This window comes from Anopheles aquasalis, chromosome 2 (genome assembly GCF_943734665.1).
Source record: "Anopheles aquasalis chromosome 2, idAnoAquaMG_Q_19, whole genome shotgun sequence".
Lineage (NCBI taxonomy): Eukaryota > Metazoa > Arthropoda > Insecta > Diptera > Culicidae > Anopheles > Anopheles aquasalis.
The window spans coordinates 31,709,657-31,737,500 of record NC_064877.1 but is presented as its reverse complement, the minus strand read 5'-3'; the positions used below and the strand labels follow the sequence as shown (position 1 = coordinate 31,737,500).

The window sequence follows — 27,844 nt, the reverse complement described above, 5'->3', positions numbered from 1 at the left end:
CGGTTGCCTGCGGGATCTTACGCTGTCCGGTAAACCGGTCGACATAGCGCACATCGCACGCCAGCAGGATTCGGGTAAGTGGAGCCCTAGCCCCCCCCCCCCCCCCCCCTCTCGAGACGGTCGGTGATGCTGCGGCTGCTGCTGCGGATGGTACGATGGTATTTATCTATCCCCCCCCCCCCCCCCCCCAAACTCAATCTAACGCTAAGTGAAACAGCAAAAGACACTCACAGGCTGATGAGGGCAGATTGAAATGGTTTGTGATGTGCTTGGCATGGCATTTGCAATCTAGAATACATTTTTGTTAGATTAGAAATGCAGAATAAATCATAAAGTTGATCCTCTTTTTTTATCATTTTTTTATGACCATCTCGGTCAACACTATCGATCTACTCTCTCGCGGGTATAATTGACGTTACAATACCATTGCAAAATTGCTGTGGGTTTGGGGAATAATTATTGACTGGAAAATAATCCTGCAGCTTCTTTCTACATTGGGCGAAACATTTTTGAATAATTTTGTCGTCGATTTATTCGCACAATCGACCATTTAACCTTCGGTTGGGCACCCGGCGTTTACCCCTTCGTTGGGCACCCGGGTACCCGCGTGCCCCACTTATGTGCATTGCATTGTTATGTTCTTGTATCATCGTTTGTATCAGTTTTATGATAAAAATGGTGTTCTAGAACTAATCTAAGAGTCTTCGGAAAGTATTTTTCTTTAAAAATTATAACAAAATCCAATAAAAACAATAAAAATAATGAACACAATGCATGGAGTATCAATTCGTACGGTTATTCTCTACCGCGTAGTTCGTAAAACAAGCAATAAGATCGTAAAGTGATCGAATTTTCCAGCAAATATGTTATTGAAATTATTGATTTCTTCGAATAAATCAGTTTTGAATTGTCATAAGGCACTTTTGAGTCATAAACAATTGAATTAATTGGGCACAATTGAGCAACGAGATCAGACCAGTTGCTACATAGTGCGTTCAGAACGTAATGAGAATTGATTTTTCTGACAAAACGGTTTGAGAAAACGTGTTAAATTTTTTACGATAAGGTAGAGGAAGGTTTTAGCTATCAATCGCACTTTATTTCGTTCGGCTATGACCAACTGAAAGAAAATGGGACGATTTTTCGTGAACCATGTTTTTAGTTGATGTAACACCGTAGAATGTCCCCTTTCTATGGGCCATTGGTCTGGCGCGGATCATCCGGACCTTCTTCCTGGCGCGGATCATCCGGACCTATAGAAAAACATTCCGTTGGTGCCAATAATTCATCAAGTCCTCATACATTTCTGTTTGCGTGCTCTGTGCCAGGAAGAGGTCCGCGATGGGCTGTACCAGTGGTCCATATAAAGAGGGCGTTCTACGATGTTACATCAACTAAAAACATGGTTCACGAAAAATCGTCCCATTTTCTTTCAGTTTGTCATAGCCGAATGAAATAAAATGTGTTGAATAGTAAATCCTATCTCTACGTTGGCGTAAAAAGTTCAATACCTTATCTCAAAACGTTTCGACAGGAAAAATCCAGTCTCATCACTTTCTGAACGCACCATGTATATTGGTCTCTGTGGTCTACGAAAATGCCGCCTAAACCCTTTTTGTTGAAGATTAGTATATGATTTACTCATATGTTAAGAAAATTACACTATACGAACCATTTTTAATCAGTTTGAGAAATAATATATAATTTGAATTGCACATAAAAGGTTTCAAAATATGTTTTTTTTTGTATTTTTTTCCTATTGCTCGTTAAAAAACTCAAACGTAATGAAATTTTCAACAAAATGTTGTAGTTTATCTAATTAACAATTAATAAACACGAACACATTGATAAATGTTGATAAAAAGTGTTGTTTTGAGTTTATAAACATAGCCCATGTGCATAGCTAACGTGTGGGGTACCCGGGTACCCGGGTGCCACTGGGCGGGTGTTAATTTCATCGGGCCATAATTACCTTTAAATATGAGATATCAAAACAATTCAAAAGCGAATTTGGTGTGAAATGAGTTGTACTTTGGGGATCCGGAGTTTCGTAAAAAAATATTGACGGGAAGACATTCATTTTTTCGTTGAAACTTGAAATGGGTACCCGGGTACCCGGGTGCCCAACCGAGGGTTAAATAAGTTAAATAATTATTTCATTTTTTCCTTCTTCACGAACACCTTTTCAACCTCATATTACACGTTTATCTAACCTTATGAAGTGATAACTTGCACCTCAGATCAATGAAAATAAGCGTTTTATTTATCATTTAACATCAAAGTGTTTGGCAGAAGTTCTCAAGGAATGTTTAGTTGAATTTTCTCAGTCCCGATAATCTTTTTTGTATTCGAATTTTGTCAATTGAATGCAGTTCTGTTACTGTGCCGGCTGTATTTTCACGTTCTTCGTAGAATACTGTAGCGTTTGAGGTGCATATCGGCCGATTAAAACATGTTTTATGAAGTAGAACGCATTTTTTGGACTCACATTCTGCATGTTCAGGATGTGAAAAGCGAGCCCTTTTTTTGTTTGATCTCTTTTAAATTTTATAAACTTCAATTTCGCTACATTTGTCTCATAATATCGTTGATTATGATTATAAAGGAAAGGCAGAAATGATTGAACAATAGCTTCACTCTTATCATATCATTATTCACAATTTATTATGTGCAGTATTTTCAGTTTTGAGGTCATCTGAATAAAATATTGAGCTTATTCTCATCTTGGAGAGGTGTACTAAATATTTTGATACGAAAAGCCAAAATTACTTGATGGTAAAAACACAGAAGCTTTAAAAAATTTCACATTTTTTTAAAATTGCTCAATCTACCAATTAATTAAACTAATCATACACACATGAGACGTCCTCATTCACTCTCCTATCGGTTCCGTCTGCTTTCCCTTTGTACAGGAGCCATCAAACCTTCTTGTCACGTCATCGCAAACCAGTGCGGTGGCCAGGTGTCACCCTGCCAGAACGGAGGCCAATGCACGGAAGGCTGGAACCGGCCACTGTGCGATTGCTCCGCGACTCTGTTCACCGGACCGACGTGTGGCCGCGAATCGGCGACGCTGGCCTTCAACGGATCCCAACACATGGCCATCTGGATCGGAGGCAATCTCGGCAGTCGAACGCAAACGGAGGAACTGGTGATCCGCTTCAAGACATCGCGTCCGGCCGGTTTACTGTTGCTGACCAGCGCGGAATCCAGCTCCTCGGATCGACTCGAAATAGGGCTGGTGGCTGGCCGTGTCCGGGCCAACGTGCGGCTTGGCGATCGTGAAAAGGTTTGCCCGGCGCTTCTTTTCCTTCACCAATCTTAAATTCCTCCTCTAGCCCGCCCTCTCTTGTACCATCGGTTGCTCATCGGTTGCCCCCTCCTTTTTTCTTGCAGAATCTGCTCGCCGGCCAGGGTGTCCTGAACGACAACAACTGGCACACGGTGAGGTTTTCGCGCCGTGCGTCGAATCTGCGGCTGCAAGTTGACGGGACACAGCCCGTCAGGGGTATGTTATGTATGTATCAACAGCACCATTACTTTTTTGCCCTATTACGTGTCGTGACGTGTCGTTTCTCTTTTCTGAATTGAGACGAATCGAAAACTGTTTCCATGATGAAAAACCGAAATCGGATGAATCGAAAACGCTCCTCGAAAAAATAGAAAACAGAAAAAAACCCCAAAACGTTTCGCGGCGCAAACGTGCGATCCCTTGCCAAAAAACAAAACAAAAAAAAAACGATCCATTAACGAGAGAAGCAACGAACGCAATGAGCCCCCCAACCTCCTTCCCTCTCCATCCCCTTCGGCTCGGTCTAAAGATGCTGAAAGCTGCCAGGGGCCGTTTTCAAACGCGAACAAACGTGGCCCTTTCTCGCGGAGAGAAGGTGGTTTCCAGTTCGAATTCTAGCATTAATCGGAAGCGATTGGAACGCCAACGATTTCTCCCTGACCCTCTTGCACCCCCTTTCGTAAACCCAGGAAGTAGAAGAATGATAAGCATACATTCCATTCCACACATCCACACATACACATAGCTACAGTCACAGTCACAAATTGAGAAAGACCTGTCTTGAATCCTTGGAAACCAAACACCATCGCCAACGTAATCATCACTTCCCTGTTCGCCAGTATCCTTCGACAGCATTAAGCATTGAGTGACCATCACCGAACTGAACCACACTTTGTACCACCACCCACCCCGGCCCCATCACGATGTTTCTCCCAAGGCACACACATATACACACCCATCGCATTATGATTTCAATTAATTTTGGTTCATCCTCCCCCCCCCCTTTCCCCCATCAATTCCCCATCTACTTCATTCAAAGGCCATGATAACTTCATCATACCATCGGGTTCGAGATTATCCGGTTTCACGGTTCATGTTTCAGATTTTGGTTTTTGTTTTCCATTCATCAAACTCATTGGCATAATCTTGTGGGCGTGCGTTTTTTTTTGCCGAGAGAAGGTGAGTTAGGCGAAAACCCAACGGATTCGATTTAGTCTAGCGAACCGTAATGGGCAGTGCGGGAGCGTTGAAGATAGGCGGCTGGCTCTTTAATGCATTCTTGACTAATGAAATCGGTATCCCGTGAGGCCGGTGTGCGGCATGAAGATGGAGCAACTGGAAGAACCTTTTCTCCATGATTGCGGACGTAAATTTTTAGCGAAAGGTGCGCTGTTTACGCCTACAGGGTGGTGAACATGAAAGAGAAACTGTCTTTTCAATTACCGCCTTGAGAAATTCGAGGTCAAATGGTAGGATTTCTGGTCACATTTTGAATAAGTGACATTTTGGATAGATGGTTTGTCAGAATTGTCATTCGATTCTTTCAGTAGCGCGGTTGAGATTTTTGAAACTTTAAACACTCCGTAACATTGTTAAAATGATCGGAATGAACACAAGCTCGGGAAATGAAAATCAATTAAAATGAAAACCGCTAATAGACTTTTTTTTAGAACTGACCTCTAAAACACAAACTATTAATGTACTGGCTCACAATAATACAGCTTATAGCGTTTGTAGAACTCGATTACCCTCGATACATGCTACTTACAAGCAGATTTGTCGAACCCAAAACGATTTATTACTAGAGACAATTTATGGTCGTAGTGTAGGTCTTTTACTTGCTCATCTATTTTTAACGGAAGTTTTTTGTTCTTCCAAAACTTGTCTTTAAACAGCATTTGCTTGACAATATTTGCTGTGTTCTATGAGCTTATTTTTATGACTTGTAGTCTCTTCCGATTGGAGTTTTATGCAACCTCAGTAATCGTGGGACAATAAATCAACTTCAGATTGGATCCTCTAGTGAAACTTATTATGAAGATTCGGGATAAAATGTTGTTGAAAAGTAAATTTAGGCTGAAAAACAAGCGCTCCAACCACCAAACCTTTTTGGGACCAAAAAGTATCTTTTCCCCAGTAAAACACTAAAATTTTCGTAAACCAAACTGGCTAGGCTATATTTTATACATTTTTGATGGTTTATTTGAATACCAATATCGAAGATAGAAACGAATTCTGGGAACAGCTTCCAAAACGGAGCCAGCATATTTTGCTTTTTTGGTTGGTAGGTTGTTTGGCCGCTAATTATGTAAACATGTGGCATGCGCGTTTTGAAGCAATATTGTTGCACACTGACAGACACCGCCAAAAGAGGAAGGGGTGTTATATTTGAACGAGTGAAACGATTGAGTGGAAACGAAGAACCGCTATGTCACCTTACGCCAAACCTTACCTTCCATCCGTGGAACGCATCTTAAAGGCTAATCTTCAAAGCGCAACCCTCACGGGGATCGCTCCAACCCCCTCTCCCAAAAAGGGCAGCTTTTCCTTCGCTATAGGACGAAGGGTTACGGGAATGTTACCGACAAGCCACCCCAGTGAAGGCAGTTCAGCAAGCGAACAAAATTCCGAACCACGGCACATAGCTGACGTAACATCGTATCGTTGGCTCTTCCCTGTGCTGGGGCTGGGGCTCGGGGACTTCTTATCTTGGCATACCGACAGCCCGCTCTATATGTGTTAGCATACCGTAAAGGTACGGGGCATACCGACTCGGCACAGATTCTGGTTGACATTCAAATTAATTAAACCCCTTTTGACCTGTTGTCGGCCGTTCGTTCGGTCCGGGTACGGGTCTTTCAGCTTTCAGTGGTTCAGTGTTTTGTAATAAAAATAGTTTCCCCAACAGTGCCAGCCACAACTGAGGCTGAGGACTAGCGGTTGGCCATTATCGTGCCCTTTGGCCCGAAAAGGAGTTTCATATAAGAGTAAATCGGGTAAATCTACAACCTTCAATCGTTAGAATTTGTGCCATTTTTTTGCGTGCGCCAGTTGGAATGCAGAGTTGTAGTGATTACTGCTCTGTGACTCAACATAAATTCCCCTCAATTTTTTTGGAGCGCACTGTAGTGCTCGCCACGTGCCACGGCCCGTACCATCGACCACAACCGGGCCCATTTATTATATTAAAGATTGCGGTGAATCAGGGAATAATCCCGAAGCGAGGCGACAACCGTGATCGCTCTCTCTCTGGTCAGCAGCAGCAGCAGCGCTGGCATGATGTTTGAATTGAATTCCGATGCCGTTAAGCCCGGAATCGTTCACAATCGTATTCAATTAAATGATAATTGTGTCACATTGAAACTTGTTGCGAAAGAGAATTCGCCGCCGTTCAAACAGGTGGAACAGAATGTTGGTGGAAGTTGCTCAATCGAATGTAACGATTCATCGAATGAGTGGCGTGATTTGGTGTAACATTGTGAAAATACTGTAATTGGCTCAAGTGGCTACCATTTGTGAACTACAATCATCAGGGCCACATTATGGAACAGTCGGTAATACCGCAGCCATTACGGGACACCGGCCGTCCATCCGTCCGACAAATCACGACAATGTAAAACGCGCTACATTTCGATGGACTGGCCTGGGACGGGACTGGGCCGTGAGTACATTCACCATCGAGTGCCATTATAACGAGATACTATCTTCCGATGTTGACTTCAGATAAAGCGGCGCTAGAGCACTGCACTAGCAGCAGCAGCAGCAGCAGTAGCAGCCGTCACGGTGTCATTACAGTTGCAATCCGTATGCCGCCACGCCATGGAGTGCATCGTAATTCCGGGGAACAGCCCCCATTACAAGGCCGATAATCGTGAAACATGTATGCACCATGCTTGCACGCGCTCTCAGTGTGCGCAGATGCCAGCGCCACCGCGCAATGCATAATGCAGTGCTGCTGGGAATGGTTTGCTCGCACGCTGGCTCTGCAACAATGCACAGCACAAACCCGCCCACGGGTTTGACGAACGCCCAGTATTCCTCCCCCGGAATGCGTCTGAAGCGCGATGAAATTTCAATAAAATTAATGACTTTAGGGGGCGTATTCACCACATGAATCGCTTTTCTGTGTGATACATGATTCCTGCGGGATAAATGCAGGGGGAATGATGGCTGTCCTCGTCTCACATACTCACTCACTCTCGCTCACTCCCGCTCTTGCTATGTGTTAACCGCTTACCAAATTGATCTGGACAGCGACAATAAACACATCATGGTCTATGTGAATGCACCCGAGCCGCTTAAAACACTTAAAAACTGTCCGGAAACCAGAGTCAGCAGTAGTGTGGGACGCCCTGCCGCTTTACTTAATTGCAAACAGACGGAGAACAATCCAAAATCGTAATCAGCTTTTCGGTGCTTTCAATGGAGGCGCCTGGTAGCCTGAATGGAGGCGCCTGGTAGCCCGTGTTTTAGCATCATGAAATCAACGCTAGAGGCAATTATTATTTGCTACAGGATGGCAAAACATCTGTTTTCTCTGTGAATAGACAATCTGAACTCATGCTCACCACAAATGGTACATATGTTTCCCTTAAATAAGTAGCAACAGCCAGTGAGTTGTAGCTCTGAGAAATTCAATTGATTTCCCTGCAAGCGCCGCGGATGCGCCATCGATGCCGGCAACACATTATCGGCAGTTTGTAATCGCTCTTCTCCAACGGTGAAATGCACTGAATGCACCGCGCTGTTGCAATCGACGAATTTATGTTCGTAATTGAAAATCGTTCTTTTTCGCATTGATCGCTTTTACGGCCGGCTGGCCGACCGGTCAACTCACCGGCCAGAGGTGAACTTTTCGTTGTTGTTGTTATTGCGGACATGAGAATCGTCAAATTGAATTTCGAATAAACCGTGAGCGAGAGAACTGCGAAAAGGGCTGCATGCAGAAGGCTGCAGCATTTATGCGGATGCTCCTGCACCCCAGGGATGAAGCATATAACCGCGTACATACCGTGGCTTCACGGGTGTTTCATTTCCACGGGTGTTTGCCAGCAACTCAATTGAATGAAATACGACTCCCGTTTTTCACAAAAAGTGAGAGAAGTCCATCAACCTATATGGGGTCCACCTTTTAGGGGGCATTTTCTCGTTTTACTTTTCGACATTTCGAGCAGTGATTTTTCAATGCCGTTAAACTTCTCGAAAAGCACAATTGTGTTTCAACAACCATCGTTTTAATGACAAAATCGGCCTCACATCATAATACGATTTCGAATGTTTTTTTCCTGTTTCACTCATAAACCCACTACTTGACGTTAATATCATTGTCGTATCGCAACACGCTCTCCAAAGCCTCCTCGTCCTTTGCCCCTAACATCCCTACGAATTTAATCAAGTCGAGTTTAAATCCTTATCACTTGTGTGCCCCCCGATATTCACCTCGATTACCCGAGATAAATCCCCGGGATCATCAACAACACACCATTTCCGAAGCGCCATGAAACCTCTGCTCCCGCTGCTTTGACAATTCCCGGGGTTCTCGGGCGTGCGGGCCTTTTCGCCCTCTCGGCCTCGTCTGTATATAATAATGGCCCGCTGTCTCACACCAAACCACACCAAAAACCCAACGCAACGCAGCGACAACGTGTGGCTGTTGACGTGTAGAATCGGAACGTGCCGAGAAATCGAAGAAGAAGTAGAAAAAAGCCGACCAAGCCGCGACAGTCTGTCGCTCCCCCCCTCTGAAAATTGTTTTCGCGTTAACGAGCAAATCAGTTGAGAGTGAAGCGTGAGTGTCTAAACGGTACTCACAGACACGCGGTAGATGGAGGACGACGCGATCGCGTTCAAAATTACCGAACGTCAGGGCGCTAATTTATGTGCACCAAAAATTTGTTTACCATTTCTTTTCTTTCCGCTTCTGTTTCTGTTTCCGTTTCCGTTTTACCGTTTCAACGATTCTTTCTTTATTTTCCTTCTTTACCTGTATTTTTGCTAACCCCAAGCGTAAGAACGTATTTGTTATGATATGAACACCTATGATAGCCTTAAATATTAAGATATTAACGTATCAACCAGCAACCAGTAAAGTATGTTTGCCACAACCTACACCTAACCTGCCACCACCACCACCACCACAAGCACACGCACAATATACCTAGAGGTCGTTCGACTGCCCCCACTTCTCCTCCGCCCTTCACCACTATTACTATGGCACTAGCTCGTTTCAGCCTTCAACGTTATTTCGTTCAACGCAATGCAATAGCTCTGCACGGTGTTTGGCTCTGGTGAGCCATTGAACGTCGACACTTTCTACCATAAGCATACCCGAAAAACGGGATTCTAGGCTACACAGTTCGTGATCGTCCTATATTCCTATTCCAGTACTGCTTTTGCATCAAGCACGTATATTGCTAGTGGGATATCCTAAGCAAAGAAGTACAATTAATGTTGCCAGATGACAATATTTGCACCACCGAAAATGCCTGCATGATTCCTGAATCTCTCTTGCTCTCTCTAACTCCCTCTCTTGCTCTCCAATCAAATCAACACTCACCACACCGCCCTTTTGATTGGGCGCATTCGCATTCGATGTGTTCCTAATAAGCTTAGGCAGCTGCTGTTTTAGAGCCAGTGCCAGTGCGAATCAGCGCGGGCACTTCCATACATTCACGAGCCATAATTTAAACACAAAAACCTTCATGAACATTAGCATAAACACGGTCCGGCCGTACCAGGCAATCTGCTGAAAAACAACCGCAAAGCATTTGGCCATTTGGAAGTGGAGAAGTGGACCAATTATGAACACGCAACAGGCGACCTTTAAAGCTGGCTGGTCCAGCTGGCGGCTACCAAATTGGGCCAACAGCTCAGGGCCAGATTAGCCAGATGGCTTTGGGTTCTTAATATTCCCATTTTTTCACCTTTTGCTTTTGCTTTTGTTTGTTTCCTCCCGATGCTCGTGTCTGCGAGTGGCGGATAATGCTCGATGCAGTTACGAACGTTTTTCCTTGAACAAAACGAACCACCTCGATGCCATGTAGCTCCATTCCTTGTTGCCGATCGTTAGATACACGGTCCGTTTTGCCTAATGACCATTCGGTGTTGCCAGAGTGCTGGTGAAGTGTGGTTATGTTTTGTGTGCTCTTTGCCCTATGAATGGACTGCCAGGGCCAGCCGCAGTTTGACAGTCAGTGCACATGCATACAGTGTGTGCACTACACAATAGTTATGCTGCCCAAGACACGCAGCAACCAACCACCACCACCACCACAGTACTAACGAGCTACCGAGATAGAGACATAGACTTCGGTGCTGCATGCGACCACAATTTGAATCTACAGCTGAACAAACTGCACTGCTATCCATGCTTGCACCTCATCCTCAAATTACTTGCTACCAGACACTCGCTCTATCATCTGCGATGGAGAAGTTCATTGACCGAACATTACATTCGGTTGAGAGATGTTTTGGACGCACTGGTGCGTCGCTTTCCATAGCCATAGATATGGTTCATCAATTTCGCCTTCAAACCAGCAGCGTTATGTGAGAAGATTGTCGAACATACGCAGCAGTAGAACTCGGCTGTTGTAAGCAAGTTAATTTACAGACGATCGATGACGATCCAAGAGCCGGAAACGTACACAACACACCACATGACACCACCTCAAAATGGCAATCACTCTTTGCACCACTGCAACATAGCCGCTGCGCTCTTGCGAAGGAACGAACGGGATGGAAAGCTCGTGCGTGATCTTTTCCGTTTGGATTGCAATATTCGGTTCGATGTTATGGTTTCTGATTCCAATCTTTCGTTGCCTTCCAGTGAGCATTCACTTTAGTTGCTTGGCATTTAGTTCTCGTGTATCATGACTCGGTGACACTCGACGACACTGCTGCGTGACTTGGCTGATGATCCTTCTGGTCTTGCTCACCGCAACTGCACTTTGTATGCTGTTATGATTTGTCCCCTTTTCTCTCAACATAACTTGATTTGTTCTGGTGTTACTGCTGCGTATCTGCGTGAACGAGCGGCCACCAGCAGCCAGCTATCTGTGTTCACATCTTTATCTATCGTTGCCTGTCTAAACCTTACGCCACCCATTCCTATGCGTCTCTGTGTTCGCAGCACCGCCCAGCATCCTCTCACACATGTACACCTGTTCGTGAGCTAATCCTACGCACCGCGAGTCACGCGTGATTAGAACGCGTGAATGTCCACTAGACCACCCACTAGCAGCAGCAGCAGCAGCAGCAACAGCAGCAAGCAAACAACCCACACAATAGTTGTGTAGCTCCGCTGTGTATCCACCAGTTTAGAACAAGTCTAAGAGCACCGCCTCCTCATTATTGTGTCGATTCGGTCCTTTATCATCTCTCTCATACCGACCTCCCGTTCTTCCCACACTTCACTTCGTCCTGACGCACCATTTTCATGCAACCCCCTTTCAGCGGAACACCCACTCGGCTGAAATAGCTCAATAGCCGTGCCGTGTTACGTGTTTAGTGACCAATTGTCCGTAAAACATCACCACCACCATCCATTTCATTGACCCACGCACACGCTCCGACCAGTACACAGACGCACACAGAGACACACACCAGACACACATATCGTTAGTTAGTGCGAAATGAACCAGATAACGGATCGTGCGCTGTTCTATCGTCGCATCAGCAACTCACTCACCTGTGCAATGTAATACCAGCACCTTAGTGCCTTCTGCTGCTTGATTGGATTAGCGTTGGTGTTGGACCACCGGGCGACCACCACCACCACCACAGTCCACCCAGTTTAACCAGTTTTAACCAACCAGCAACTCATTATCGAACCGACTCGTGCACTCGTTATTGAAAGTTTTTTTTTCTCCTCCAAAAACAAACAAAAGAAAACATCCAAACTCCTCGTATTTTCGATCCGTCGACACCGATTCATTTACTGCTTGCTAGTGGTAGAGGTTTGTGTGCTTGCGTATGTCTTTAGAAAGCATTATTTGCCTTAAGCAACATCCTTTCGGTCCCCAGTAGGCTGTCAAAAGATTGCGCTTGAATTGGCTATTGAGTAGGCATTGATTTTTATTTTTTATGTTCTCCACTTCTTCACTACCTTTTTTCAAATTCGTTCCTCAATCATATGGTTTTATGCTTTGTTTTCCTATTTACTAACTCTTAGATTAGTAATTACCCATGTTTTACGTTCATTTCACGATTGTCCAGTTTCAGTTCATCCCTTTTGCGTTTCATTTTCAATTTTCCATTTCTACATTAACTTTTCCGTATTCCCATTGCATATCTTTCAATTCTTGTTTTTTTTTCTTCTTCTTTACATTCAATTCGATCGTTGCATATTCCTATCCGCTCGCCCCTTTCTCAAACGACCGCATCTCTTTCACTAGCAGCAACCGATCCGTCCAGCCAGCATCCAATCGTTTCGCTTTTTTCCCTTAGGGAACGCAAATTAATCGAAAACCAAAAGCCAAAGCAAATGAAACCGCCTCCCTTGTCCTCCGTCCCCCCTCGCGAAACTATGCATCCCGGCCTCACTAACCACCTTCACCAAGCTCACCACCACCCCCACAACCACCACCACCATGCCCTGCCTGGTACGAGTACGATGTTTAGGATCGATGTCCAAGTTAATTTTTTGTGTTACGTTCCGTTGGATTTTGCGTTTTGAATGCCTGTTTTTGCCTGTCTGTCTGTTACGATTCCACACCCCCCCCCCCCTCTGCCCTTCCACTCACCCCTAGTTGAGTCCAGCAAAACATGCCCACGCCCGCCTTTACCCCAAGTTCCTTTTACTTCAAACTGCAACCAAAAAAACAACTAAAATTTCCTTTACCAAGCGCAACAACAAGCAATCAGCAAAAAAAAAAAGAAACAGAACTATTGAACCGCTTACCCTCGGTCCCATCCTTCCCCTCCTCCACCCCTCTCTCCACCCTTTTGCCAATCACTTTATGGACATGTTACACGTAGTTCCAGGGAACGAATCTATTTAGCTATGTTAGCGTTCCTGGAGCAAGCCTTCCCGGGATCAAACCCGGGAGTTGGTGTACTGGAGCAGTGGATGTCATTGACACTGGATGTCGTTTTTTTTTCGTTTCTTCTTTCCCTTCCCTCCACGTTCTCTTTCTCTTCTCTCCCTCTCTGCAAACCTGAACAGCCGAGGCAATCCTGGGACGTCACAGTACGCTGGAGGTGAAATCGATCCACCTGGGCGGATTGTTCCACGCGGAAGAAGAGATCCAGATGACGGCGGCCATGCCTAACTTCGTCGGTCAGCTGCAGGGATTCGTGTACAATGGGCACCGGTTAGTAGACCGGTTCCGGAATCAATCCGGAATCAATCTAAAGGACAGACCTAATAATGATCCTCTCTCTCTCTCTCTCTCTCTCTCTCTCTCTCTCTCTCTCTCTCTCTCTCTCTCTCTCTCTCTCTCTCTCTCTCTCTCTCTCTCTCTCTCTCTCTCTCTCTCTCTCTCTCTCTCTTCAACAGCTACATCGATCTGGTGAAAACGCTCGGCCCTGAACTGTCCTCGCTGCCAACGACGACGTTCAAGCTGACGGCCCGGTTCGTCAACTCACCGCCCGGTTCCCCGTACCAGCAGGCGACGTTCCGCTCGAAGCACTCGTACGTCGGTCTCCCAATCCTCAAGGCCTACTCATCCGTTTTCATCGATTTCCGGTTCAAAACACTCGAACCGAACGGTTTGCTGTTCTTCAACGGTGGCAAACGGACCGACTTTCTGGCGGTCGAGCTCGTAAACGGTCACATCCACTACGTGTTCGATCTGGGCGATGGTGCGATCACGCTGCGTGATAAAGCTCGCATCCACATGAACGATAACCGGTGGCATTCGGTCAGTATCCGACGGCCCGGTCCCAAGACGCACACGCTCGCAGTCGATGAGTCGATCGAGATCTACACGGCGAGTGGCAATAATATGCACCTGGAGCTTGAGGGGATTCTGTACGTGGGTGGTGTGTTTAAGGACATGTACACGAGGCTTCCCTCGAGTATTGCATCGCGGACTGGGTTCGAAGGTTGCATCGCTTCGGTCGATCTGGCCGATACTTCACCGAGCTTGACGGAGGATGCCGTAGTACCGAGTTCGTTGGTGGTGTCGGGCTGTGAAGGACCGACCAAGTGTAGCCAGAATGCGTGCGCCAACCGTGGTATCTGTGTGCAGCAGTGGAATACCTATGCTTGCGAGTGTGATATGACGTCTTTTACCGGACCAACGTGTTATGATGGTGAGTTGCTGGTGGTAAAGCTTGGAACACCTTAAATTTGGCCGCACTCTTCTACTCACTGCAGTGCCCCTAGTGGTCGCTTTGCTACTTTGGTGGTGTCTTTGTAAAGGTTATAGTTTTCTCTTTTAGTGATAAAACATTTGCCAAAATCGAACCTTACCTTCAAAATCTGCCGCAGGCCAGCAGGCAAATTTGACTTTAGCAATCGTAGTGGGAATACGAAAGTAACATTTTAGCACATTTACGAATATAAAATCACCCGTAAACTGCTCATTTGGCAAGCGAACTGCACTTGTGGTTTGAAAACTACGGGCCGTTTCATGACGGGAGGGTCCATGAACGGCCGTTTGTCCATGTCGATGAAAGAAGAATGTCTGGAAAAGATCTTTCTATACATTTTTTTATTTCTCATTGGGGCCCCTTTTAGTTCTGGCCAGACTTTGCAAGCTGCCATGACAGCACAGAAACCATAAAGTGGTATCGAAACAGCAGCATTGATTTCATACCAAAAATCTTTAATCCACCAAATTGCCCACAGTGTCGTCCAGTACAATTATATTGCGCTATTATCTACTAACAACTAAATAAGACTAAAGAAATAATGTAAATTGATTAAAAATCCTTCTGTAATGTACAAATGGTGGGAAAAAATGGCCAAAGAGACTTCTTCCATTAGTGTGCAGAAAATGATGTGTCGCATAAAACCAAAAGTGCGTAAATTAATACGCAACGTGGCCCAATAATTTAAGCGTTAGTTTTTGAATTGCAAGATAAAATACCTACAAAATGACACCTTTTCCATGTGTTTAGCCCATTTCTGACCTGAGCTGTGTCCTGTTTTATGCGGCCAAATTTAAGGTGTTCCAAGCTTTACTTTGAACTCTTTCCCGCCATTAATGCATTGCCTTTACCTCTCGATTTGATTTTAGAATCGATTTCATACGAGTTCAGCAACAGCAAGGGACTGATACAGTACAATTTCCCACCGGGACGTCAACCGGATACGGAGGAGGACAATATTGCGCTCGGTTTCGTGACCACGAAATCCGACGCAGTTCTACTGCGCATCGAAAGTTCCACCACGCAGGATTACATCGAGATGGAGATCGTAAGCATCAAAGTGCTCCCTGAAAATGTCTTTCACTCTACGTCGTTTGTCGTTGTTGTCGTTCACAGGTCGAAGGGAACGTGTTTACGGTGTACAACGTCGGTACGCAGGATCTACCGTTGGGTGAGGTAGCAGTGAAGGTAAACGACAACAACTACCACATCGTACGCTTCACCAGAACCGGTGCCAACGCTACGCTTCAGATCGATGACTACAACGTTCAAACGGTGACTTCGATCGGTAAGAAACGGGGGGCTGAGTAGGCGCCAGGACCAGTGTCCTCGTGTGTCATGGCAGCGACTAAACCGCTTACCCACCTGTCTCCTGTGACCATTCCAGGGCACCAGTCGACCGTGTTTACCTCGATGGCCAACATACAGGTCGGTGGTAAGATTGCGCGCAATGGCCGATCGCGCATTGAGCGCCCGTTCAGCGGTGTCATCGCCGGTCTCTCGGTCAATCGGTTGCGCGTGCTCGATCTGGCGGCGGAACGCGATCCGCACATCAACGTGCGGGGCGATGTACAATTGGTAACTGGCGTTTTAGATAGAAATGACCAAAGAATGCAGCAGGTTAGAACATACAACGGAAAGCAATTTCGTTTCTATCTCGAAGACGCTCTCTCGCTCTCTCTCTCTCTCTCTCTTTGTCTCTCTCTATTTTTATCTATCTCGTTCTCACGTTCTCTCTTTTTCTCTCTCTTTTTCTCTGTTGTTTTTTGACCGGTTTTTGTTCATTGACTGGTTCGGTTTTTTTTCGATCGATTTTCGCGTTCGTCCTGTGGTTTTGTGGGAATGTTGTTTTTCGTGTTGCGATTTTGATTTTGTTTTCTTTTTCCCCACCGGAATTTGTTCGTTGTTTCGACCGGCACCTGGTTTCTGGTTGTGTCTGGCTTGAGTATGAGTTTTCTACGTATTTTTTCCGGCCACTTTCTTGTGCAAACCGTTTTGCAAGGTGAACCGTTGGATCGAACTGTATGTCCGATCTGTAGTTAAACCGTACGCACCGTGGAATCGATGGTACACGCGAATGTGATCTAGTTCTGTGAGGAGCACGTTCAACTACACGTTCTGTGTACCATCTGTCCCCGGACCGGTTCCGTTACTATTAGAGCTCCCTCTTTCGTTTGGTTTGGTGCCGCACAACGAACCTGTTTTGAATTGTTCTCTGCTACTCGGTGACCGTCCGATGACCGACCGAGACCGAACAATATGCACCACGTTTTGACGTTCGTGTTCGTGATGTTGCGATCGTTTGCTTTTCGTCACAAACAGTCACACCTTGAGTTTGCTTCGTAGTGAGTGTTGTTTTACGTTTCTGTTCGTTCTTGTTATGTTGTTGAAATCAAAGAAATGAGCACCGATTTGAGCACAGTACCGTTGCACCATTTTGTTTTTGTATTTAAATGCACCTCTGAGTTTGCTTTATGCTGCGCACCTGTTGCTAAATGTTTACCAGACAGACAGAAAGAACCATTGAGCGGTTTGATAAAAACCAAATGGTTCGCAACGTGTAAATATGCTTCGTTTCATCGTTGACTAGTGGGCTTACGGTTGGTACTTCTGCCGGCAGCTGATCGCATAACGGTTGGCACCATTTTCTGTGGATAAATCATGGCAGCTACACGTTTGCCGAGATCTAAACGATAGAGAACAGACGTTGTGTTACAGGAAAGGATTATATTGTAAATCCCCGACAATTGTTGAAGATGGCCTCCGTTCGGAGAAACCGAACGTCTGGCTGAGCGCATTTCTAATTTTGCTGAATTCCTCCGTTCCAGTTTCCGTTCACGTGTTCCGTTTGCGTTCCGGTTACTATTCGGTTCCATCCTGATCATAGCTTTCGGTTTACCTTTCCAACAATTATCCACCATCCCCGTTTTCTTTGGCTTTCCTGGAGAACCATCATCCCTGCGGGTGCACTGGATGCACCCGTTTTCCTGCATCACCAAGGAGCCACCAAGATAGATCTGCAAACTGCGCAAACGTATAAAACATCCAAATGGCTTTTCAGCTAAATGTAAAATAAGAAAACACTGGAATGTGTTCGTTTTTGTTCTAAAGAAATTGACCAATCGTTTCAACCAGCTGCAATCGACTAATGTAACACCATCTCGTGTCCCTCAATCCCTCGATCAACCAACCAACAGCATTTACCACCAAAATCATGCTCCATCCGTGCTGTGCCTCGACGCCTTCCGGTCGCGCGAGAGCGGCTCAAATACACAGACACATTGCTAGAGTCACAGGGAGTTGTTTGAAACACGATACACTTGGCAGATACCGCTACAGAGTCCTTGAAAAGGAACCAAAGCGTTCCGGAACCACTATCGCTAGGAAACAGAGAACACAGCGGTTCCGTTACAAATGCAACAGGTCACAATGTTCGCTATCGGAAACTGGCATTAAATTTTCCTGCATGAAGCTACCCCTTCCCTTCCCTATACCATCCCTTTACGGCCCATACAGTACGTCAATATTGTAACTTTTAGCCAATGTTTACATGTAAAATCTATAATCACTATTTATTAGGGTGTCTATTCCTGTAATATAATAACGATCGCTTAAGGTAATTATATATTTTATGGCGTTTATCAGGTGTACAACCTTAAAACTGCTGTTTTTTTGTCGTTAAAAGCACTTTTTTTTAAATAGAAAACCAAAAACTAAATTATTCTAAGTATTTTTCCGTACTAGCTATACATTTTTCCTATCTTTTGGGCAATTTGGCGTGGTCTCGCCAAAAGAATTCTTCATTTAACGAGCCAAACCCCCCGTCATGTAATTTTCCGATATCTTCATACAAATCGAAGTGTTGCTCGGCCAGCGCGTGATCGATCGTCGAAAAGTGATGATATTTAAAATAGCCCAGGTCCAGTTAATTATCGGGGTGAGGTAGAACCACCCAGTTTATTGAATTCTAATAATTATGGGCCATTTTTGTCGAGTGCGATTTGGGGTCTTCGTGACGAGATATCAACTTCTCATGTCGTTTGTTCATAAATCGGCCTTGTTTCACGCAAAGCACGGCGTATTTTGATTATTTGCTGGTGCCTTAACAGTATCACAAGAGTACAACAGCTTATAATAAACGACAACAACCTGATCCCACCAAACGCACAGGCACCATGTGATGTGGCACCCATTTTCCAACTGTTTGATCCTCTCCATGGCACGGAAGCGTATGGAAATGGCTGGTTAAGCTATTTTCTAACTGCTAGGCAACCATTTTTCACGATTACGTATGATTTTTATCCTGAAGAACCTGCTATTCATGGCCCTAAACTTTTTTGGGTCGAATTTTACGTTTCTCAACTTTACTTAACTCAAGTCAAAATGGTCATTTTTGAACCGATTTAACCAATCTTTGCAAGTGGTTCCCATTACCAAATTGTCACCAGAGGCCTCAACAAGAAATTTATGTAATTGGATCGCCTATTTTTTTAAATTAAAGGTCATAGTTTTAGCTTCTTGCATATGCTATTTTTCCGGCTAGACATGATTAAGCAAGAAAAAATATATGTTGTTGTATGCTATTACTTATGATATGGACTGATTTATGTAAATAGGTGTCGAATCAACACAAAAACAGTATGGCATGTCAATGAAATCTCAATTTGGTCTGTAAGCCCATCTACAAGCAAACAGCACTTTTAAGATTGCACAGCTGGTATTGAGGCCAAACATACGGCCAACCAAATCCGTTTTAGTATGAGATCGCAGGGCTATTTAGCCATTTCTATTTCTTAAAATTCATTTCATTTGCCATTTCAATGCCTATTACTAAACCATGAAAGTATGCAATTTTACCGGTTACCTGGCGCCTCCATCATGGGGTTTCGGCAACGGAGCTTCACCATTTCGTATTCCCGGCATGGAGACCAGTTTTGGAATTGCCTTTACCTCTTAATACTTTAAACTGCGCTTCGCTGACTGACAGATATTGGCCGTCCGTCGACTTGATTGAAGGAATAATGATTTAGCTGGCCACCAATACAGGTGTTACATTATGCTAATCTCTTGAAAGATTGGGCATAGTCCACACAATTCGTCAATAAACCCTTACTATTCATTAATAATTCCTTCCATTAAAATGAAGCTAGAATATTGAACGTATGTGGGCCACATTACACCATCCACCGTCCACACCGAAAGAGCATTCCTTCATCCCCGCTTCCTTGGATTCCCTTTTGTTAGTGTAGTGTCACCGTCGTCGTTCCCGTTCTCGTCGTAGTAGGCTTGCGAGTAGTGTTTTCGCGTTTCGCACATACTGTTTCGCACTGCGCTTGCACACCTGCACACAGATAATACAAAGATAATTATTACACACCCACCACACGTACACACACACTAACGCACGCAAAGGTTACCGAGCACGTACGGCCAATGCACGCCATTTTGTACCATTCCATTACTATCCTGCACCACTACCACCACCACCACCACAATGTCCACCGGCAGCAGAGGGCCGTGGCTGAGCTGACTGTAAGAATTAAACTGAAGAACTCATCTTCCGATCCATTCAAGACACCGGCCAGCGGCTATCCGGGCGTGATGGATGACCTAATCTTCAGTGGAGCCGGTTCCGGATGCCGCGGTGACGACGAGGACGAGTGTACGCCACCGTTCGAGAATGGTTCGGGCGATGATCTGATAACGCCGGTGTACGTGCCACCGACGAAACAAACGGCCACCAGCGCATCGGCGGGCAGTGGTGGCCGTGGGCGCGCCAAGCCCGGTGAGAAACTGTGCGATGACGAAGACTGTCTGCACGGATCCGGTAGTGGTGAGGTGACGGAAGTGTTTACCGCATCCACGGCCAGAAGCTCAGGTAAGGGACAGGAGAGAATGGTGTAGCGTATAGCGGTAGGCCTAATTGGGACTTTTTCCCCCCTTTCCGGAACAGAAACAAGCCCCGAGATGACGTACACAACGGTGGACTTTGATAGGAAGACGGACGGAACGACCTCCCTGACGACGCAGGGTGGCCGTACACCGGTTACCTTCTCTTCACCGGCGCATACAACGAGTGAACAGGACACAACGAGCGGAGCGGCAAGTGGCAGTAGCAGCAGCATCGGCAGCATCGGCAGCAGCGGAACAACAGGTGGCAGCAGCTACGGTTCCCCTGGAGGAAGCAGCTACGGCACAACGGTACCGATGGGTGGCACCACCGGTTCCGGAACGACGACAGGAACAACGGTCGGTGGACGACCAAGTTACAGCTCCACCGGGACCACCGTCGGGCTAACCAGTACGTACGGTTCAACGACACAACAACAAACGCCACCATCGGAAACAACCGTCAGCTACCGTGACCGTGATCGTGATCATATCCGCGAAACGACGTACCCTCAGTCACCGACCACCACGGAAGAGGAAACGATCGATGAGCACCACCACCGTCCGGATGATGAGGATGATGTGATCGGAGGTGGCGCAGGTGCTGGCGGTACCGAGGAACATCGCACAACGGTACAGCACACGAACGCAAACGGGCGGCGACCGGTGAAGGTAGCGGAACCACCGAACCCGGAACCGGAACCACCTTACCAGCCGCACCCACAACCACCGTACACACCGACACGCTTACCGAAGCACAAGGGTAGCCGGATTAACTCGGAGGCCGAAGAGCGGACCGCCATGATCATCGGAATCGTGGCCGGTGCACTGATTGCCGTCATCTTGGTGATTCTGCTCGTTCTGTGGATCAAATCGAACGGTGATCGATCGTACAAGGCCGAACACGATAAGAGTGGTCTGTATGGGCAGGGTCCAAGTGCGGCGCTACTCGGAGGGTCTCATGGCAATTCGGCCAATGCCCACCACTACAACCAGCAGGCGCAGCAACCGCACGGCCAGGGACAGGGTCACCATCAAGCGCAGCACCATCACCAACCATCGGCACCGCCACACTACAACACGCACCACTCGAACGGGGGTAGCACACTGCCACTGAATGGGTCGCTGCGCCATCATGGACCCAGCAATAATGGTGGTATGGGTAGTGGTGGTAGCATGAGTATGGGCTACGGTGGTCTTAATGGTAGTGGTAGCGATAAGGGTAGCATGCAATCGAGTGGTGGTGCCGGTGGTGGTGGTGGTGGTGGTGGTGGAGGTGTTGGTGGAGGCAGTGGAGGAATGGGAGGGGCACCGCAGCGTAACAAGAGCCGCAACTCGAAGGACATCAAGGAGTGGTACGTCTAAGCGCCACGCCAGCAGCACAAACTGGCACAAAAAAAATGGAACACTGCTGGACTAACGGGTGCAGTGCAATAGCGATAATAGCGAGTGATAGCGACCCCATCGAGGGTGGACACACACTGGCACACCAACTACCCGATTGATATGCACAAAGGCCCACATCCGATCGGATACCCAAGCGGATCAGCTACGAAAAATGTGTAAATACGTTGTTGCGGATTGAACAGAGGGGTATGCGAGAGAGAGAGAGAGAGAGAGAGAGAGAGAGAGAGAGAGAGAGAGAGAGAAAGTGCAGTAAGGATAAGAGCCTAAACGTGGACAACGCGGCGCGATTGTACGGAGCGTAAAAAGACAGCCACAGGGTCTGCAACAGTGTCAAGAGCGGCAGCAATAGCAGTAGGCCACGCCAACCACCATACACAGCAGCCTATGACAAAAAAAAGCGCTTACCATTACTACTACAAACAAAAACACTACTGATACTAGCAGGCCAGGACGGCGTTGCGACGCATCCTGATTTCCGATTTCTCCGCACCGCACATCCGCATCTGTAAAGGGCTTATCCGAGGGAAGCAGGATTCAGATTCGCAATACACCACCAATACACGACCACCGCGCACACCACCTATCGGGCGCACACATTGATGATGATGACGATGATCGAAAATGATAGTTACTAAGCAAGCCGCGCTATGCTAAGCTATGAGACATTCTTACTAAGTAAGGTCTAAGGTCGGTGGTTTTCTGGTGGTGAGGGGAATTGGTAGCGAGACGGCGACGAGGGACTGAGGTGAGATGAGATTCATACACGGGGGAGGGGGGGGGGAAGCGATACAATGGAGAAAAACCTAAAAGCTTTAGTAACCTAACCTAAGAAGAAACCAAGCAGCACTGGGATTGTTATCGTTGGCAATGTATGTGGTAATGGGTGGTGAGCGAGGGAGGTGGGGGGGGGGGGGGTGGTTTAGTACGATAGCGTTTAAGAATGGTCCATGATACGACGACGACGGGGACGGAGACGGAAAGTGGAAAGTGACTGTCGCTGACTCAGTTGCGCTGCCGTAGCATTAATGCACCACGCATTCGCACGCATCCTGCTGATGCTGATCCACTTTGGACGACCATGCCAATTGCCAGTGCTGCCGCCTGCTCCGACTGGCCGATCTGGACGACCCCGGCAAAGCGTGTTCACCACGGAAGCAGTCATTGTGGAAGGGGCAAAGGGATATGTACTGATGATAAAGGCTAGTTTGGGGGCTGTACTCTGTCAGAGTTCAGAGGGCGTGAAGGGGAAGTAGAATGAACATATTACTACCAACAGACGAGGGGGGGAAGAGGCAGAGGAGGAGAAAGTAAACGCGCGCGAAAGTAAAGGTGTTCCGGTTCCAAGCAAATTGTTTTTTCTGCACAAAAATTTACTCGAACATAAGTAAAAACGTAAGATAAACCCAGACAAACGCGCGTGGAGAGGAAACTCGTGGCAGTGGAATGCCCAGCGTGAACATGGAGAGCATGGGTAGTTACAAAGAGGCTAGCTAAGGTATAAAGAGACACAAACACCCAGAGATGATATATATACATATTATATTACATTACATTATATGAAAAAAGGGAGGAAAAAAAACAAACAAAACGATACAAAAGAAAACACGAAACAAACACAACCACACACCGTACACGAAAACAATCGTTTTGATAACTTTGATTCTGGAAAACGCCGTCAACAAACACCGCGGATCGGTCAAAGGAGGCGCGCACGTTGCGGGAACGAATGGAAAGTACGGGTCGCAAAACATGCCATGCCCCCTGCCCTTGTCAAGCACGAGGGAAATGGGGCAAAGCAATCATCACCGTGGTTACGAGCGATGGAAGGTATTACCAAGACGATCGCATCGACCGATCAGAGGCCCAAGCGCGTGTGGCGATTCAGATCACAATCAGGTGATCAGGCGGTCAGGCGGCTGTGGGCCGTTTTGTTTTTTCCCTCTCCTTTACATCCGTTCCGCGTACGGTCACGGCCACACAGGAACACAAAAGAAACAATCGATCCAATCAATTTAAAAAACAAATGGGAGAGAGAGAATGAAAGGGAGAGCAGCAGCAGCATATACATCCAAAAAACCAAATCTTGCACCGAATTTTCTATAGTCCTACGAAGATATGAAATGAATTATGAAGCAAAACCAAAAAAAAAAAGATGTGGAAAAAGAAGGAAAGAATTACACTCGAATTACACACTATTTCAGATTGTAAGCGCACCTGTCCCTCTCACTCACTCACTCCTTGTCCTCTCACTCTCTCACTCTCTCTCTCTCTCGCTGTCTCAAAACTCTGTCTCTCTATCAAACTCTCTTGTACTCTACAATGCTCGATGATCGATGGTTACAGAACACAAAGGACGAAATGGACAGTACGGGGCGGAGTCAGCAAAAACACATCAAACACACCAGATACACCAGACACGCGACACACGCCACGCTCAAAAAGATATTATCCCCGGACCGTGTACTAGAAATGTCGCCGGAGGATGGCGGGAAAGAATGAGAAGAGTGCCACAAGGACACACACATTTAGATCGAACAATGGCGGAAGCAAAGCATCATCCCATCCTCCAAAAAAACCCGATCCCTTACTGGCTAGATAGAGTGCGCTCGCGTGGCTGACGCTAACGCTTACGTATACTTAGGACGGTACTTATCAGTTAGTTTGCTACATCAGCTGCATTTTAAAACGCAATCACACGGTATAGTTTCAGTTGTGCATTAGCAGCGTTGGATAGAAGCTTTGGAGCTTGGGAGAAAGTCAATAGCAGGAATGCATAATTCTATCCTGTATCTGTCGAAATGAAATCACAAACAAATCAAGAAGTAATGAACCAGGACAATTTGCTTTACCCAACTCCAGAGTATACATACCCCTGAACAGCAGCAACACCATCATCGGATCGGATCGGATCGCTTGACCACGTGGTAAAGCAGAAGCCAACAGAAAGCAGAAAGCGAAGAAAAAACCGTATGCCATGGGGAAACAACGGAACGGAAGGATAGATAAATATACATCTAAACGTACACCCTAATATACACTCACACATATATCCCTCTATATATAAATATATGGTCTAACATATCAGTTTTTGGATCGGTATCTTTTGTATACACGTGCCAGTTGATGTGTGATGCGTTGAAGCGCAGTAAACCGGAAACGGAAGCGTGTAGCAAGCGGGTTTAGAGGGGAGATCTGGGATGTGAAACGAATCAGAAATCCGTTGTTGCAAAACTACTGCTGCTACCACTACTACTCTGTGCGCCCCATGCATGATCCCATGCATGAGTAGATTCACGCATCTCCTTCACCTCCTCGCTGGACCCATTCAACCACCAAACTCCGTGGTTCCAAGGCACACTGCGAGGCTGCGAATGTGAGAGCCATGCGAGATCGCAGCGTGCCACGACTATAGATGCGGGTTTTACACGCCCTTTAGATAGGTAGAATCAAATCCTTGCGCCACCGATCCGGCTGGATTGGAACCGATGATGTGGGATGTGGGTCCCAGGTGCGCTCCCTGTAGTCCACTACTTACACCTATTCTCATCAGGTCTTCAATGTCTTCTGGTCAGGTTTAGTTACCGCTTGAATCCCAACAAGTCTCGCGTAATTCTCTCGATTACTACTTAATTCAATCCTCTTGCAAACGTGCGGTGCGGAATTCTTGGACTTGTTCGTATCTCTGTACATTTTAATATTACACCAACAGGCTGAACAGGACACAGGGAAGGAATGATTTGTCATTGATGTCTTATTCGATTCGAGACAGACATTCGGGGGTGAGACATTAGCATTTCCTGCACCGCGATGATGGTCATAAAAAAGCGACTCGGAAATAAGCAGTATGCCAGAATGTATCTCCGTATCATCGTCAATAGAACGGCCTGGCAGCCTGGCGTGAGTGTTTTCCTAGCTACCCATTGGCCATGGATTGATGGATTCCAAAATGCGAGGTGTACATTAAACATCAATCGATTGGATAGCGCGATTAATCTTTAGTATATAGACCCACCACTCATGTCACCTGGTCGACATGTTGATGCTCTGTGTCGCACTTCAGTTAGTTTCCGGTTGCCCAACAAAATCACTCAATTGAACCCTTCAACCCCTTTGCACTCACCCTGCAATGCGATTCTCACACGCCGACGAATCTAGAAATGGAAAGTAAGAAGAGCAAAAACTACAAAACAGAAGAAATACTATGCCACTAATGGATACAATAAGGCGTTTAGGCAAGCGGAACGGGGGTGTTATCAAGAAGAAGAAAAAAATAGGAACTAATCAGCAAAAAAACAAAGAGAAACACGCAAACACTGGTCGATGGATGCTTACCACTAGTCGCAAAATGTGCTGACTTTCCGTTCGCAAGACGAATGGGGACGGTGACGAAGAGAGCAATGGTGCACCGTTTGTTGCAGCTGCACTTGGTAGTCATCAGAACCTGCCCCGCTCTCCACACTTACTATTAAAGGAAAGCCTAAAAAAAGAAGAAAAAAACTACACAACACACAGAACAACCACACGTATACACACCCACAGAACATGATATGAAAATATGTTAAATACTTTGTTAAGTTGTAGAATTTGTAAAGATAGTAGAATCAATGGGATTAAACTAACGAGTGTAGATGAAGCACAGCTGATCATGATGATACTGGGAGTAGAAAAAAAAACAACAAAAAAAACACACCACACACTGGCTAATGGGCGGGGGGGTGGATCGAATAGGAAAGCGAGATCTCGTCGAGAGCTCGTGGAAGGTTGATGCCGCGAGCTCACAATGAAAATGTTGTGCATGTGTGTTTCGTGTATCAAAAAAGGAATGAAAAAAAATGAAGAGGATTAAGGGAAGGAGGACCCAAACAAATAGATGAACGATAACGATAAAACCGACGATCGTCCATATCCTAAGCGAGAGAGAAAGAGAGAAACGAGCGAGAAACGAGGGGCGCGTAAGCTAGAGTTACGGATATAAATTACTGTTAACGCGCTAGTAGCTGGTTATGTTTGATGTTGGTTTAGGTTGAATGAGTTTTGCGGAAAACGGAAGCAGTAGGAGCAGCAGCAGCAGCAACGGCAGCATCATCACACAGGGGCATCTATTGGCGATAGCAATTTAGCGTAAGGTTAGCGTTATTATGTTAGGCCGTTTTTTTGTTATCCATTTCGATCGATTATTTGCGAATGATGGTAAAACGGTGAGGGTGAACGGGAGGGTGGTTTTCAATAAGCCAACGGGATAAAATTTAGGGTTGACTTTACTAAAAACGGACCAGTCGTGGAGGGACTGGGGCATGGGGAGATGGGGAGATAGGAAAGGGAAGCATTTAAGCTATAAACACGATATACTCACTCGTACGAGAAACGAAAGAAAATCACACAAACACCACACACAGACACACGTACACACACACGTACACCCAATCTTAACTCTGGAAGAAGAATGAAAAAAAAACAGACACAAACTATCCTTAAACACAGGTAATACTCACAATACCCGTAGGTGATGCTGAAACACGGAACGAAAGAATCCAAGAAAGTGTACATTCGTCAAGGAAAACTCGCAAAGAGATAAGAGGATTAACTTCAAACCGAAAAGATGAGCCGAACAATGGTTTTTGTTGCTAACAATAAAAAGAATAATTCGGAAACTTGAAGAAAGCGGTGTCTTTTGTTTCAGTTTTATTTCCATATTACAATGCAATAAGAGCATTTTTTATCTTAGCTTGTGATAGTGCCAAACATGATCTCTCTACCATATCAGCGGATTAGTCTGAAAAGGAACGGATTGCCGTTGTTGGGGTAGATTGTCGTGAACCGATTCTTATCGCTCTACCATATCGCAAATTGCTCGTCGTTGTGTTTGATATTCCATTGTCCTTCTCCTAAACGATTTAAACGATTTGGTAGCAGTAATTGAAAAGAATCCGGTTTTTCGTAAGT

The 27,844-nt window shown here is 45.9% G+C and overlaps 1 protein-coding gene across 5 annotated transcripts in view; it reads left to right on the top strand.

The window, feature by feature from the left end:
* The window catches only part of LOC126570915 (neurexin-1), a 94,467-nt gene extending 71,815 nt beyond the window's left edge, over window positions 1-22,652 (top strand). For 2 of the 5 annotated variants that reach the window (XM_050229015.1, XM_050229016.1), the window contains exons 13-22: window positions 1-74; window positions 2,913-3,289; window positions 3,397-3,517; window positions 13,455-13,602; window positions 13,788-14,545; window positions 15,475-15,653; window positions 15,722-15,893; window positions 15,993-16,225; window positions 20,180-20,483; window positions 20,559-22,652. The exon at window positions 1-74 is cut by the window's left edge and continues 311 nt beyond it. In XM_050229015.1, the coding sequence (XP_050084972.1) occupies window positions 1-74; window positions 2,913-3,289; window positions 3,397-3,517; window positions 13,455-13,602; window positions 13,788-14,545; window positions 15,475-15,653; window positions 15,722-15,893; window positions 15,993-16,225; window positions 20,180-20,483; window positions 20,559-21,859 (3,667 nt within the window). In that variant the 3' untranslated portion in view covers window positions 21,860-22,652. Of the gene's footprint in view, window positions 75-2,912; window positions 3,290-3,396; window positions 3,518-13,454; window positions 13,603-13,787; window positions 14,546-15,474; window positions 15,654-15,721; window positions 15,894-15,992; window positions 16,226-20,155; window positions 20,484-20,558 lie in introns of all 5 variants that reach the window. The other 3 variants (XM_050229018.1, XM_050229020.1, XM_050229019.1) reach the window with 3 other exon arrangements.
* The last annotated feature ends 5,192 nt before the right edge of the window (window positions 22,653-27,844 follow it).